We start from the raw sequence: 16,769 nt of genomic DNA on the forward strand, positions 1-16,769 counted from the left end.
CGGTGGCCTTTTAAATGTTATGAAAGTGGGGGCCTGGTCTGTCTTGCTCACTGCTGTCTCACCCATGTCTGAAAACAGGGACTCGATCAGTCTTAAATACAGTGAGTTTTGACTATTTCCAAAAGGCAACAAGGAATCACCCAAAGATACTAACCATTAAAAAATTATAAATAGATCTTTGTTTTAGAAAGGCACTATGGTTGCTGTAGAGAGTGGGAGGGAACGGATTGGAGAAGGCAAGACTGACCCTAAGAAATCTGATCATTGGGGGCGCCTGGGTGGCTCAGTTGGTTGGACGACTGCCTTCGGCTCAGGTCATGATCCTGGAGTCCCTGGATCGAGTCCCGCATCGGGCTCCCTGCTCGGCGGGGAGTCTGCTTCTCCCTCTGACCCTCCCGACCCTCCCCCCTCTCATGTGCTCTCTCTGTCTCATTCTCTCTCTCTCAAATAAATAAATAAAATCTTAAAAAAAAAAAAGAAATCTGATCATTGGAGTAAGCAAAAATGATGAAGGCCTGATTTGAGGTAGCATCAGTGGGCTGGGACGAGGTGAGGGATATGAGACATGAGAGAACAGCAGGAATGGATGATCTATGGGATGCTATGACAGGGGGTGAGAGGTAGTAAAGGATGGCTCCCAGTTTCTGGCGTCAGAGATTCTGCAGCTGGTGGTGATGTCTGGAATGATCACACAGTGTTACAGTTGTATGTTTACTTGTGGGTGTCTCCCAACTAGTCTGAAAGGGACCTTGCTAAAAGTCTTTGAATTAGCAGTGTAACAAGAGCACCTATTGGGCACCTGGGTGGCTCAGTTGGTTAAACAGCTGCCTTCACCTCAGGTCATGATCCCAGGGTCCTGGGATCCAGTCAAGAGTGGGATTCCCTGCTCAGTGGGGAGTCTGCTTCCCCCTCTCCCCTGCTCATGCTCGCTCATGCTCTCTCGCACGCGCGCTCTCTCAAATAAATAATCTTTTTTTTTAAAAAAGAGCACCTATTATGTGGGAGGCATATAATGAATGAACGAACACATTAAAAATACTAAACAGTACTTCTATGGCCCAATGAGAGGAATGGCTAATAGAAATTCTACATTTACTATTCTCTGCCTGCCCTATCAAGAAGGCAAGCAAAACAAAAGGAAACTTGGCTCGGAAAACGAGATAACTGGCTTCCCAGCCGCTTTCTGCCTATTGTACAACCAGGAAGCTGACAATAAAGTTTATTTGAGCGTCGACGTGCCCCGACGTGGCCCCGCCTCCCCAGCCGGAGCCGCGATTGGTGGGCATTCGCCGGCTCCGCCGTTCCTAAGCCCCGATTGGCGAGGGCCGCCGTCATTTCGGAGCGTCCCGGCGCCTGCCCGCCCTTTCGCCGCGTCGCCGGTGCCTGTGCCGCCCGCTCCTCCTCGCCTGTCCTCTCCCGGCCGAAGCCCGGGGGACCAGAGCGAGACGCGGGGACCATGTTCCGACGCAAGCTGACGGCCCTCGACTACCACAACCCGGCTGGCTTCAACTGCAAAGGTGAGGCGGCGGCCCCAGGCCGGCCGCGCAGCTGTGACCCCGCCGGCGGCCGCTCCCTCAACGCCGCCACCTGGGCTTCCCACCGGGACCCTCCGCGGCCTTGTGTCCGCCCCCCGGGGGTCCCCTGGCCCCTCTTCTCGGCCGCCAAACACCTGTTTTCCGCCGCCCGTGCTTGGCTTCGGAGCCCCCTCACCCACTCCTGCCAGGGCATTGCCACTTTGTGCACTTGCTAAACTCCAGCCTCTACCCCCCCACCCACACCTTCAGCACACGAGAGGGTATTCGCTTTCTCACTTAGCTCTTCACTCCATCGTTCCCCGGGTAATTGGGCGATATTTTAAGCACATTGCTGAAATCTGAGGAATGTGCTGAGTAACTTGAAGACTAGTTCACTGCCCGCCAGGAACTAAGGGGTGACTGGGGGTGTGGGTGCAGTCGGAGCCCACCCAGCAGTTTGAAATCAAGAGAGTGCACAGTTAAGTCCAGGACCGACAGTTTTGGGGTAAGCACGCAGAGTAACAGGCTTGTGGGGTCGTGCAAAAAAGTTAATAGGTGATCAGGGCGGTTGAACTGTAAATGGAAAGGTATTTGGGATTTCCCAGCATTAAAATTTAAAAATGCATTAACATTGCTACCCGTGTTATTCAGTTACTACCCACCACTACTCATTTCTTCCAGAGTGTTTGGCCTGTGGTAGACTAGTACGTTTGAAAGTGATCCGATACAACTCAGGGTACTAAGACCATTGTATAATTCTCAAGACTTCATCATGGAAGCCTGAATTTGAAATTGAAAATGATTTCTGAGCAGTATAAGGGTGTTTTGTTGATCTCCTGTAGAAGGAAAAAAAAGGGTCAGTGGTAACAGAGCTTCGATCTAGATTTGAATCTTTGGACTTCAGTTTTCTCATGTGTAAATTGGGGATATTACCTTCCTCAGAAAGCTGTGGGAGGATTAAATGAAATGAATGAAATTTTCTAATGTATGCACTTAGGACAGTAAATGACAATGGTATCTTCTGTTCTTCTGTGTTGTCATTTAGTTTCTTGTACTTTACTATTACGTTGCTATAAATTTTACTTTGCCCAGTCCTCCCTCATTCTCCCCCCTCAAAATAACTGGAATAATAACCAACACTTAAATAGCAAAACTATGTGCCAGACACTGTTTTTATCTTTTATTTTCATAACAACCCCAAGAGGTAAGTCCTATTATTACGCTCATTTTGTAACTCAAACTGAGGCACAAAAATTTAAGGTGATAAGCCCAAATCCACACAACCACTGAGTGTCTGTAGCTAGAATATGAATGCAGGCCAGAATTTGAACAGAACTTGTTAATCTGTTCATCCAAAACCTGCACTTTCAACTCCTACTTCAAGCAGCTCAGTTAATTTACTATTTGAGTTTTTAAAAGAATCCATGAGACCTTTTATTTGTAAGAAGAAAGTGTTTTTATCGAGTGCTTCTAGTGACTTATGAGATATTTTTGTTGCAGATGAAACAGAATTTAGAAACTTTATTGTTTGGCTTGAAGACCAGAAAATCAGACACTACAAGATTGAAGACAGAGGTAATTTAAGAAACATCCACAGCAGTGACTGGCCCAAGTTCTTTGAAAAGGTAATGAATTAGAAAGTTAAATAAAAGTAGTACAGAGAGCTTTTCTAAAAATTATGTGATGACAGTTAAGCTAAAAATTACTTTGTTCTGGGGCGCCTGGGTGGCTCAGTCATTAAGTGTCTGCCTTCAGCCCAGGTCATGATCCCAGGGTCCTGGGATCGAGCTCCGCATCAGGCTCCCTGCTCCTCAGGAAGCCTGCTTCTCCCTCTCCCGCTCCCCCCTCTCTCGCTATTAATTAATTAATTAATTAATTTGTTCTTTTAAAATAAGTATAATAATGATCGGTGTTAGAAAAGCTAGATTTCAGGGATTTATTTTTTTTATTTGTTTTTAAAGCAAATCATGTTACCTTTTACAAGGTTTCAGTGTTAGAAAGTTTTGTCTGAAAACACTGAGATTTCTTAAATAAACGGTGACATGTATTCTATAAATGGTAAAGGTGGCCAAAATCAGATTTTTTCTTTAGACCAAAAGGTAGCTATAACACACTTACTTTGTTAAAGGAAGACACTGACATGCTTGAAAACTAAGATTATTTCTTGTTTGTGGTTCTGTTTAACGTACACAGATGTCCATTGTTGTGCACAATATAAGTAATCCTGAAAAGGTCTGTGTATATATCTTATTTTTGTGGCTGGGCTAATTTTCCTGTTGACTTAGTGTAATTGTGGTAACATTTTTGCAGAAAAGGGAATTGTTTTCAAAGTAGAATAAAGATCACATTTTCAGCATCATTATTTACATTAAACATTTTAATCAGCTATATTACTTTGAAGAGTAAGATATTTTCCTTTAAAAATATGAAAAGTGACTAAATTTTTTATTTGCTGTAAAGTGATCAGGTACTTTCTCTTTAGAATCAGAGAGTTTATAAATTAGGGAATTGTGTAAGTTACACACTAGCTCTATGACCACAGGCAAGTTTTATTAAGCTTTCTGTGTCTCAATGTTGTCATCAATAAATGGGATAACAGTGGTTCCTATGTCAGAGCAGTGGCATGTATTGTTAATGAGTGATGCATAGATCTGCTTGGCCCATAGCAAGTGCTATGTGCTTTATTATTTCCCCTGCCTGTACTACCATTATTGCTACTACTGGGTTATTTTCTTTTGCTCTTAAAAAGTTTTTCTTGTTTGTTTGTTTGTTTTGAAATTTTTGATATGTTTAAGACTTGGAAATATGTTGTTAGGATTTTATATTTGTTTATATCACATCTCATGACCCATTCATGTAACAAGACAACACATAGTTTCACAGAAGGGTATTTGAAGAATATAAAAAATTTTCTAATGAAAAACACCTAGAAGTGATGACAGTAGAGGAGGATAACTTAAACAATCCAGACAGACATTATCTTTCAAGTTGGTCTCTTTGGAATGATGATGTCATTGTTTAAAGCATATTCATAACTTTTGGAATTACTTTTAGATCATGAGACATACTTTGAATATCTTTATTGGTACTTTTTTATACTTTGAAGGTAGATTTGTTTTTTGCATCATGACCAAATCTTGTGAATGAGGTGTTTTCTTTAAAGCAGGGGTATAAAATTTTTGGTTAGAAAATGAGTTACAGCTAAAAGTACTGATTTATTAATTAGGCCCAAAAGGATTTCCAAAGGGGAGTTGCAGAAGTTTTGACTAATAGCATTGTTCCTGGAATGAGATTTTAAGCTCCTAAGAGACCCATTTGAAGGACAGTGGTCACTTGGATATATAGCTTCTGGCAATCATCTAAAATGCTTGGTTACATTCTACATGTATGTCACATGGTTTACTCTATTCAGTGGCATTTCCGTAATACGAAAGCTAAGGTTTAGATAATAATTGGTTTATTTGTATATTCTTCTTTTTAAAGGTTTTTTTTTTTTTTAATTGTTCCATGTGTTTTCAGACCTGAAATCAGAAAGTTTTAGGTTCAAGTCCCAGATCTAAGTTGTGTAAATGTTGGCAAGTGTTATACTATCTAGGCCTTTTTTCCTCATCTGTAAAATAAGGAAGTTGTTTTAGAACAGTGGCACCCTACCTGGAATCTGCAAAAGTAAAAATTTCCAAAAGCATGATGGAAATACATTTTTTCTTTAAGTGGTACATTTAAATGTTTCCTTCCTTTGGATTATATAATTGTGTCAACAGTTTAGTAATGTAAATGTTGTTTATATTCTTAGAGCTCCAAACTAAGATCTCTTTCAGCTCTACCATTTTTTTCATTCTCTGATGTTATAGTAATAGTGAAACTAGATATTTTTTTTCTTCACAGTATCTCAAAGATGTAAACTGTCCTTTCAAGATTCAAGATCGACAAGAAGCAATTGACTGGCTTCTTGGTTTAGCTGTTAGACTTGAATATGGAGATAATGGTATGTTTTGTGGGGAATGTGTGTTTTAAAGAGAGGGAGAGGAAAGGCGGGGCAAAAGGAGTGTTAAAATGTAGGGAATTTACCAGTTTGAGTTTCTTTGTCTTACATTGTTTTACCTTGGGTTCGTTGTAAATAAGTTTTATATAGCCTCATTTCCCTTTTTAGCATCTATTAAAAAGTTTACCTTTGTAACCATCCTTCTGTGTCCAGCTCTCACCCCCCCCCTCCACCCCCGGTAACTCCCAAATTGTCTGGGAAAGAGTTTTCTTTTCAAAAATTATAGTCTTTTATCATAAAACATGAAAAGCAACTGTTTTTCATTGGTATTTAGATTTTTCTTTTATAATTTGAGAATGGTGTCTCCTGGTTAATTGTCTTCTCACAAAGTAACATTACGTTGGTAAATTTGGTATCTTTCACAGTCTGTACCTTAGCCTTCTGGGTTAAATTGTTAGAGCCCCAGAATTGATAGGATTTCAGAGTGTTGGTTGCAGCAGGTAATTTCACCAGAGACTGAAACATACATCTAATGCCAATAGGTACTATAGGCCAAAATATGTTTCTTATTTATGTTTCGTGTTGTTTTATTGTAGATACTTATATTATTGGAAACTTTTAAATATTAGTACCAGTAGTAAAAAAAAAAAATTAGTACCTGTAGTAAAAAAAAAAAAAAAATCCAGTAAACTTGTGTTTCCTCTCATTAGACCATTTGATTTTGAAAGGCCTGCCAATGTCTAAATGCAAATCCAATTATCTTACCTATATCCTCTGAGTTTTATGTTCTCTTCTATGGGGCTGTCACTTCCAGTCCTTTTCGTCTTCTGCTTTTGAGGCCTTTTTTTTTTTTTTTAAGGTTTATTTATTTTAGAGAGGGCATGCATGTGTGCATACTAAGTCGGGGGTTGGGGGAGGGACAGAGGGAAGGAACCTCAAGCAGACTCCCTGCTGAGTGTGGAGCCCGAGGCAGCTTAGTCTCAGGACCCATGAGATCATGACCTGAGCTGAAACCCAAGAGTGGCTCAGTCATTAAGTGTCTGCCTTCGGCTCAGGTCATGATCCCAGGGTCCTGGGATGGAGCCCTACATTGGGCTCCTGCTTGGCAGGAAGCCTGCTTCTCCCTCTCCCACTCCCCCTGCTTGTGTTCCCTCTCTCGCTCTGTCTCTCTCTGTCAAATAAATAAGTAAAATCTTTAAAAAAAAAAAAAAAAAGAAAAGAAAACCCAAGAGTCAGATGCTTAACCATCCAAGCGCCTCTTTTGAAGCCTTTTTGCCTTCTCCTTTTTCCTCCCATTCTGTCACCATCCATCTTTTCCGATGTCCATTGTACCTTTTCTTCTTTATTCCCACTACTATCACCCTGGTTCAGGCTCTTGTCATTTTCTGCTGAGTTTATTGTAGTATCTTTCAAACTCATCTCCCCTTAGCGTCATCCTCTATTTTCATCCTCATGGCCCACCAGGTTTAGTTTTTGAAACATAAATGTTTTAAAATGTTATGCTTTGCTTTCAAAGAACAGCTCTTATTATATATTCAGAAACACCATTGCTTTCCCTTTTTCTACAAAAGGAGCTCCAGGTCCTTTGGCCTGGTATTCAAGGCCTTTGAATACTGGTGTCTAACCAGGATTCACATACTTGACATCCCAGCCAGACTATAAGAGTGCTGTTTCCTGTTTACATCTTTTTTTCTCCCCCTAGATTTCTTTGCTTACACTTTTCCTTGGCCGTTATGCCATGTCAGTCTATCTCTACACATCTAAATTCTATCCATCCTTGTAAGATCCAGCTTAAATGCCACCTAGCAACAATAATATTTTTTTCAACTTTCATAGGTTTTAACTCTGTGCCTTGTATACTCTTTATGTCATTTGTCACTTTCCGTTTTGCTTATATGTCTTACTTGCCTCATTGTTTCCTATGTAGTACCTCTCTCTCTTATTGATGCTGTAACAAATTACCACAAATTGATGACTTAAGACACAATTTATTATCTTACAGTTTTGGAGGTCAGAAGTCCCAACATCTACTGGACTAAAGTCAGTTTGCCCACAGGGCTGGTTCCTTTTGGAGGCCTTATGGGAAGATCCATTTCTTTTGTCTTTTTTGCCTTCTAGAGGCTGCCTGCATTCCTTATCTCTGGCTCGTTTATCTTCAGATTTATAGCATAGCATCTTCAAATCTCTCTCGGGACTCTGCTTCCATTGTCACATCTTCTCTGACTCTGATCTTCATGCCTCTTGTAAGGATGCTGTGATTATATTGAGCCCACCTGGATATAAGCCCCCCCCCCCATTTCAAGGTCCTTAATTTAATCACATATGCGGAGTTCCTTTTGCCATGTAATGTAACATAATTGTAGGTTCCAGGAATTGGGATAATGGACATCTTGGGGCTGGGGGAGTTGGGGAGGCAGGGGACCAGTCATGATTTTACTGCCGCAGTATCTGACACAGTAGATGTGCTTATCATCTTTAATAAATATTTGGTGAATATAGTGTATGAATGTTTACATATACTGATATGGAGCATCAATCAGTGTGTTTTGCTGGTTCCTCAGACTTAAATTTCAGAAGCCTCATGGCAGAAATCTTAAGGAAAGCTCTAAGGCTTTCTTTACTTTCAATTTTAGTTTAGAAAGAAAATACCGTGATTCTCTTCCTTTAATAAATAAATGTAATCATAAGCCTTGGTAGCATTAGTTGATTTTTAGCGTCTTTAGCAAAATCTTTATCTGTTGTGGTCTGAGTTGGCAGAAACTCTGTTACTTTGCAACAAAATTTTCTCCAGCTTTTCCAAAGTGTTTTTCAGCTATTCCCAAATAAAATTGTTGTCACATCTCAGTTTATTTCTGTTTTACCCTTCTTTTATTTCACTTGTCCCGTTTTTATAATACTGCAGTTTAGGTTACCTAGGTACTGAGAACAGTAGATGCCATATAATTGTGTGTCCCTCCTACAGTTGACTGTAGCTCTTAAGTACATTTATCTATCAGTGATAGCATGATCTTTTTTAGTGGGAAAAAACAAAAACTGAATTTGTATCTGAAATATGGTAAATTTTTTTATATGGAAAAATTGTAATTGATTTTTATTTGAAACTTTAGGTGAATTACAGTTTAAAAGTAAGTAGTATCAAAAGCGTATTAAAAATTTAAACTAGAAAACAAGTTTTTGTTTAATTTTTTGGAAAAAGTTTTAAAGTAGTAATACTGTCCCTTATCAATAGGAGGTGCTGTTGTTCTTTTCTTTTACATTAATATGTTGCATTCTTCTTGACTTTTAAGGTATTTAAATTTTGTATTATTTGATGAAACCATTGTGGAGTTTTATTATCTGTGCCTTAACATTTTTTAACCCTTTCATTAGCTTGTCAATTAAGGTGATTAAAATCTGACTTAAATGTTTTCTTTTAACTTCTTTGACATAATTTCAGATTTACAGAAGTTGCAAAATAATACAAAGAATTTTTACATTTCCATATTTTGCAAATGTTAACATTTTACTTCATTTGCCTTATTGTCTACGTACACATACACATATATGTAATTTTTTTCTCAACAATATGATAAGTTGTGAATGATTCTTTTCCCCTTACATACTTTAATGCACATTTCCAAAAAAAAAAAAAAAAGACATTGCTTCACATAATTATAATAAAGTACTGACTCAGAACTGTTCTATATAGCTGTTACTCACATTTCACCAGTTGTCTCAATAATGTTCTTTATAAAAGCAAAAAACAAAAGCAATCCTGGACCATGTGTTTCATTCAGTTATTATATCTCTTTAGCCTCCTGTCATCTGGAACATTTACTCAGTCATTATTTGTGCTGCTTCATGTTGACATTTATTTTGTAGAATGTCTCTCAGTTTGGGTTTGTTTGATGTTTCTTCATAAGTAGATTCAAGGTTTGTACTTTTGTTAAGAATAACACAGAAGTAATGTGTTCTTTTAAGTTAGTGATATGCCCTGTTACTGGTCATGTTGTTCTGATCCCTTCGATAAGTTTTCTCCACTGTAAAGTTAATATTTTCCCCTCTGTAATAAATATGTATCTTGTGGGGAGATACTTTGAGATGATGTCAGTATGCTTTTGCTCCTCAAAGTTTACCTCTACCTTTAGCTTCCATTTGATTATTCTTGCCTGAGTCAATTATTATGTTGATGATGGTTGCTAGACGTGTTTTTCTAATTTCATCATTCATTCTACATTTGTTGGCTTTTTAATGTGAAGAGGAACTTTTCCTTCTCTCCAATTTATGTTTGTTTGTTTAAATTAGTGTAGGTATGTGTATTCTTATTTTACTCAGTGGGCATAATGGTTTTTTTTGTTGTTGTATATTTTGATGTTTACACTGTTCTGATTTGGCCAGTGGGAACTCCTTTAAGCTAACCCCTGTCTGACTTAAAGTTTAATGCTTTTATTTTCCCTCCTGTTTCATTACAAATCACAGAAACACTGTAACCGAAGATGGCATTTTGGGCATTACTTTTAATAAATTATTAAATACTTAACATTTGTAAAGTCTTTTTAAGTATTGTTAAGTATTTCTCGAGTAAAAGTAATAAAACCTGCCTTCTAAGTTTCAGGTCTCCATAGAATTATTTTAGGTTTATGTATGATGGTGTATTTGAAGTGCTGATTTTTTTAGAAGGCAAGGTTTTTGGATTCCATATATGGCATTCAAGAGATTTGGAAAGAAACTTTTTAGTGAATTTGTATTGAATCTCATGTAACCTATACCTACCTTCCTCCCACTCTTCTACCCCTGCTAAGTTTCTCAGCAAGCTGTAAATGCACACCCTCTCTCCTCAAACTTAGATGGTGTTGAAATGTCTTACTTTTACAAATGATAATGAAGAGATATTTGTATAGATATTTCAGTAATCATTTTAGCTTAATCAGAAAGCTACAGTCACATTGTCTTCTGATGGATTTTTTAATAACATAAAATAACTTTGGATGAGTTATCTTAGTCTTACCAGTTTGGCTCAAGTAAATTCAGTAAATAAGCAATGTTTATTTTACCTTAAGGTACAGTTGTACAGATTGTATTTTTGCCTCTGTTTACAGCTGAAAAATACAAGGACTTGGTACCTGATAATACAAAAAATGCTGACAATGCAGCTAAAAATGCAGAGCCATTGATCAACTTGGATGGTAAGTATGTAAGTGCATAAAAATAATCAACTTTTTTGGTCCCTTAAATGTTCTTTATTTCCTAAAATGAGGAAGCCTGGGTTTCTTTGGTTTTAGTAAATTAAGAGTGCTTTATGTTGATGTTTTAATCTCTGTTGTTTTTTATTATCATTTACAAGATGTTTTCTCCCTCCTCTTATAGCTGAATATCTGTTAGAATGCTGTTCTTTGATCTCTTCATAACTGATTTGGGGGTTTTGATTTGTATTTAATCATGGTGGTGATTGTTTGCCTTCCTGAATGCATAAAATATTTTTTCTAACCTAACGACATGAGACAAGTGGTAAAATTTTTCATTATTTTTGCTTCCAGATGCCTTTAAGTATTCTCTTTTTAAAAGTATAAAGTTTTTAATTCTATTATAATAATTTAAGTTACTGTTCCGTGACAGATTCATTGTGACTTATAATTTACAAGTTGCTTTTATGAATTAATAAGCTGCTTACCCTTATGAATTAATATGCTGCTTGGACAGACTGCTGCTGCTTAGAGAAACGGTTTTGGGAAAATTGTCCGTTGAAGGGGTCTAGTTTAAAATTAATAGCGTTGGGAAGAAATATTACTTAAAAGTGCTACATAAATGTGCCTTGCAGGAAAAGTTACAGCACAATCCTACTGTGAGTTAACTTAGTCATTTGTTGGTTTGTTCAGTGTGGCTTATCAATAGGGTACCCATTGATCTGATCAGCTTACCTAGTTGTCAGTGTCCCTACACTGCTCTTAGCAGCAGCAGTTTTAAAAACAAAGATTTTTTTTGTTAGGAAAATTAAAAATGGTGTTTTGTAAGTTTATATGCTTACATATATGTCTGTAATTACATGCTTGCAGAGCTATAAGTATCCATTTTCAATCTTTTGTAGTAAATAATCCTGATTTTAAGGCTGGTGTAATGGCTTTGGCTAACCTTCTTCAGATTCAGCGTCATGATGATTACCTGGTAATGCTTAAGGTTAGTTTCGTATTCTTGATTCTTGACAGTAACTCTGTATGTAGAAGAAAAACCTCATTTTCTAAAAATTACCTATGTTTGATATGTAGATACATGGCTAAATGACTGAAATGTGGAGGAGTGTGGGACTTAAAGCAGATTTCATGATTTCATCTGTTTTAGATTATCTAGTAACCAATATGAAAGTGTGTTTATTTTGTGCCTGCTACTGTGCTCAGTCCTTGGCAAAGACGATTTCATTCAGTCCTCCCGGCAATCCTGGAGGTAGTGAAGGTAGATGCTGATATCCTTTCATTTTAACATGAAGAAATTGAGACCTAAAGAGAATAGGTAATGTCCCAGATGACACAGAAAATGAGAGAGCCAGATTTTAATCTAGGCACTCTGACCATGTGGTCCATTCTTTTTCCTGTATCTTCCTATTTATATTTAATCAATCCTTTTAAAGATTTGTGATCTGTATTCACTAAGATAATAGAAAATGCCATATGAGTCATGGTGGATTTGGCAAAAAATATATGCCCCAAAATCTCTTTGAGGACTGAATGTTTTTGTTTTCCTAGTGCTCCATCCTACATAGGCCACTCAGTTCATACCTATATTTCAGGTAACCCAATGATCTGAACGAGATCTCTTATTTCTAAGAGGAAAAGTATACTTCTACTTCAGAAGATTATGTCACGTAATTGTGATAGTACAGTGGGCCAGGATGGGGGAAAGGGAGTAGTATTTAAGATAATTAAGATTCCAGACTTAGAAATTATTATTGATTTTATGAGAAATTGAAGAGCATTTGGCTATACCTTATACATGTAAATTATTTTAATCTACTTTGCAGTAAATTTAAGAGTTAAATTCCATTCTACCCACCAGAGATTAGCCATAACTTATTCTACTCTTTTTAGAATTGTATGTTCTAAATGATAGTTGTAACATGAGAAAAACTTTCTAGATTATTATAATTCTCTATACTGAATCTGCATGTTAACTCAAATTTTCTCAACTCAGACTGGATGCCAAGAGACAAAAAGTTGAGAGTTGGTAGAGCATGTGACTCTTGATCTCAGGGTCATGAGTTTGAGCCTCAACGTTGGGTGTAGAGATTACTTAAATGAATAAATAAAAACTTCTTAAAAAGAGACAAAAAGTTGTTTTTATTGAAATTTAGCTCTTTCAAAGGCTTGTTCCTTACTCAGGCAGTTGTGTAGATTGCTTTGGAACAGTTGGGCAGTGGTCATGTCACCTTTAATCATAAACTGAGTGAGAAGACAAATAGACTAGCATATTTGGGGTACTTTTGTTAGACTTTAAAACCCCAAAGGGAAAAAGTATAAATCAGCAATAATCAAAAGCTTTATAAAATTGTAAGCTGCATGTTTGGAGTTATTTTAAGAAGCATTCAAACAATCCATGAGAGCATGGAAAACATCTTGATAGATTTGCCACGTGTGAGAATCAATATATATTGACTATTGGGCAACTGAACTGATTAATAAATTTGTGACTCCTATTAAAGACTGGTTTAGTGGTTCTTTTTAAATGTAGCATTTGGCTTGTTCTAGTAATAATTTTTCAAGTTTTTGCACTTGAGTTACAATTGTTATCCACTAATTAAAATTCCATTTAAAAAATCTTATTTTTTGAGTGTGTGTAGGTGCATGAATGCACTTGTATCTGCTATAATAAAATGCCTTGGTGATGAAGAAAAACAATGTGTCGTATGAGAGATCTGAAAACATTTTACTATAATTAAGTGAAAAAAAATTAAGGGTAGTGTATATGTTATGCTACCCTTTGTGTCAAGAGTTTGCGCCTGTGTGCGTATTTATACTTGAGCATGTTTGTAATATAATAGAATCCTTGTAAGGATACATAGTAATCTGGTTCCAGTGATTGTCTGGAGGGATGGTTGAGGCTTGGGTAGGAAGGAGACGCTTTTTTTTTTTTTTTTTAAACCACGTATCCTTTGTTTAAAAATTTTTTTTCATGCATATAAATTACCTATTCCAAAAAATGTTTTAAATTGTTGTGAGCATCTTTCCACATTATAAAGTATTAAAATGAAAACTTTCATTCTATTAGCAGTTTTGTTTTTAATTTATTGGTGAATTTTGTTAATGAACTAGGTAATTCTGACTTCATCAAACTGGGTATCCTTATTCTCTAGACTCAGAGCAGAAAAGATGAACAGCCAGTAAAAAGTCAAAAAACTATTTTTGCGTTTCTTAGGCAATTCGCATTTTGGTCCAGGAGCGCCTGACCCAGGATGCAGTTGCTAAAGCAAATCAAACGAAAGAGGTATGCGTTATTTTTTAAATAAATTTTAAATTAATTATTAATGAAAGTTTCTTCTGGTATTGTCATGAGTTTAAATTTTGTATGTATCTGCTTAAGATAACCATTCTTTGTTAGAACTGTCCGGAGAAAGGGTAGCTTATTTCAGTGGGATTGAATTTGGTTCTTAAGCAAATTACAGCCATTTTTGAGTGAAAAACTTCTCACTTCCTACCTTCAAGCAGCTGTCAATAGCACATCCACAGTCTACCAGCACAAACCACTGCACGTGCCCAGTGGTTTATTTAAGAGAATTTACCTTGTAAAATTTACTGGGTTATTTTGACTCATTGCTGGAAAACGGAACACACATTGTCTTTCTTACTAATTTCCTTCTCTTGACTTAAATCCTGTCCTTTCTCTTTTGTTTCTTCAGAGAAATCTGTTCTCATTTTATTCACATTTCCTAGTATCACTTATGAGAAAGTAACTTACCTCAGGCCATCTAGTTGGTAAGTGGTTGAGCTCAGGCAGTCTGATTGAAGAGCCAAGTGCTCTTAGGGTAGTTGGGGACAGAGGTCTTTGTGTGAAGGCCTACATGAGCTAGTTGACCACCCCACATGAAGGGGTAGGGGTGTAGAGGCTATATTAGACTAAGTTTCTGGGTACAGGTGACTGTACCTGTCCTCTTTCAGGCCTACTTTGTAGGCTGAGGAAACCATACACTGTAACTATTTTTCCCTTAATTCTGAGATATTTTAGATGAAGTGCATTAGATATCCAAATACTCCGTAAAGTCTCACTGACTGTATGGACAGTTCTCAGAATGTCCTCAGGGGTTAGCAGCAGCAGCTGCAGGTGTCTGATAACGCTTCTTGCTGTGCATAGATACTGCAGTGAATGCCTTGGGCACAAGGGACATTCTTGATTCTGGTCCTTTTTTGTCTCCCCTAATTCCCCAGTGTCTTTTGTCCTCTGATCTCATCTTTAGCAGGGCCCAGCAGTGTGAAAAGGTTATTAATGCCAGGGCAGTGTAGTCCCCCCCTGAAAGACACTGTTTGTTTTAAAGGCTCTTATTGCTTATTAATTATGTATGAATCGGGCCACTGGAAATTGGATTAAAGATCAGCTTCTTTCACCCACACTGTAGAACAGTCAGTAAATTGTTCTGGCATAATAAAATCATTCATTCATTCATTCAGCAAAACTATGCCTTAGGTTTGAAGGCAGTGTAAATAAGGGCATAGCCAGATCTTTTTGCTCTTGTTTGCAAAGTAAAATTTTATTTTCAGTGCTCTAAGTCTTAAGTTTAGTTCATCTCAAGGTACCATGCTATATAGTAATACAGAGGAGAAGTTCTTACAGTTAGTGTTCTTGTTTATAACCATAATTAGCATTTGGTCACGATCTTTAGGGGTAGCTGTTCCTTGGTGGTCTGTTGGCAAATAAAATGAAAACAAGACTGACCTAGAAAGCCACTCAGTGCAATTCTACTTGTTAGTTTTGCTTGCTGAATTTACATACCCGTTTATTTCTTCATTACATAATGTAGTATTATTTGAAAGCAGTTGGAGCCTAGGTAGATTTGCGTTAATAGATTAGGCAAGAATCAAGTAGTGACAGCTTAGCATTTTGTAACATTGAAAGTGTAGATTTTATACAGAATACGATCAGCAGAGTGTTTAGACTGCCTGTTCTTGTTACTGTGAACTCCACAGAGTTCGGCATCATGGTCACCATCTTTGGTGTACCTCTGGAGAGCTGCTGACGGGTTAACTAAATGCTTTAGAATCCATTCAGTTTCCTAGATTTTAGAGTAACTTCCAAATGAACTCTTAGTGAAAGTTAAATTATATATAGGTAATCTGGTAATCATGCGCTGAAAAAAAGGTAATGGATAGTTTATATTTTGTATAAAGACAATTTAATATAATCCCATTCCATTGCCCTGTAGTCTGCTGCTTGCTGTAGCTGGAAGAGGATAGAGCAGCCCTGCTCCGTCGTCCTTCTGTAGCAGCAGCAACAGAGCATAGCCGTCAAAGGAGCTACTGTTTTATATGCCTAGTCTTAAAGGAGGGACTGGGCGATGGAACTAGCTTCCCACTACGTGCGGGGGCCATTCTTGCACTCATCAAAAGGCAAATCTAAAGAGAAAATTCTCCACCCCCTTGCCACTGCAGCTCAAAGGCCTAACAAGAGCTAGCTTAGTTCAGTTATAGATGAGAACAGAACATGAATCTTAACTATAAAGTTTTATTTTGTCTTTTTTTTTTTAAGGGCTTGCCTGTTGCTTTAGACAAACATATTCTTGGTTTTGACACAGGAGGTGAGTGATTTTGTTTGAATTCAAACTATTTTTAGAGAATAGGTGAATATTTGGGGGAGAAATGGGCAAGTAAATGGTCTTGAATACTGATTAATGCAGTTTTCTTATAAAATAGATGCAGTTCTTAATGAAGCTGCTCAAATTCTGCGATTGCTGCATATAGAAGAGCTCAGAGAGCTACAGACAAAAATTAATGAAGCCATAGTAGCTGTTCAGGCAATTATTGCTGATCCAAAGACAGACCACAGACTGGGGAAAGTTGGAAGATGAACATTTTAGGATTTCAGCTTCTCACCTCCTTAGTACCATTGGGAACCATGTACGCTCTGGCATGTGTTTGGAAATCAAATGTCACATTTTCAAGGGAAGAATCCTAGAAAATTGACTCTGTTCTCGAGATTTACCATCATTGCTTTTTCTTTAATAAAGTTCAGGAAAGTGGATTTTTTTTTTGACTGTTATGTTTATGTATCTATAATGCCGACCCCGAGCTTTGTTACAGAGACAATACAGATAGTCA

General features: G+C 37.4%; 1 protein-coding gene across 1 annotated transcript; it reads left to right on the top strand.

Moving 5' to 3' along the window:
• The first annotated feature begins 1,348 nt into the window (after positions 1-1,348).
• On the top strand, positions 1,349-16,692 carry RTRAF (RNA transcription, translation and transport factor). Its single transcript, XM_045900858.2, has 8 exons — positions 1,349-1,517; positions 3,015-3,139; positions 5,400-5,499; positions 10,575-10,661; positions 11,561-11,649; positions 13,879-13,947; positions 16,201-16,249; positions 16,365-16,692. Exons 1-8 carry the CDS (start codon positions 1,457-1,459, stop codon positions 16,517-16,519), a joined length of 735 nt encoding a protein of 244 aa, XP_045756814.1. The 5' UTR covers positions 1,349-1,456; the 3' UTR covers positions 16,520-16,692.
• Positions 16,693-16,769: the final 77 nt, after the last annotated feature.

The sequence above is a fragment of the Mirounga angustirostris genome, unplaced genomic scaffold (assembly GCF_029215605.1).
Source record: "Mirounga angustirostris isolate CCGP_5_RB_7025 unplaced genomic scaffold, mMirAng1.0.hap1 SCAF_9, whole genome shotgun sequence".
NCBI lineage: Eukaryota > Metazoa > Chordata > Mammalia > Carnivora > Phocidae > Mirounga > Mirounga angustirostris.

Coding starts and splice junctions, on each gene's coding strand:
- RTRAF (XM_045900858.2), top strand. CDS start 1,457: ATGTTCCGACGCAAGCTGACGGCCCTCGACTACCACAACCCGGCTGGC. Junction 5,500..10,574: donor ACTTGAATATGGAGATAATG/GTATGTTTTGTG, acceptor CTCTGTTTACAG/CTGAAAAATACAAGGACTTG. Junction 13,948..16,200: donor AAGCAAATCAAACGAAAGAG/GTATGCGTTATT, acceptor TTTTTTTTTAAG/GGCTTGCCTGTTGCTTTAGA.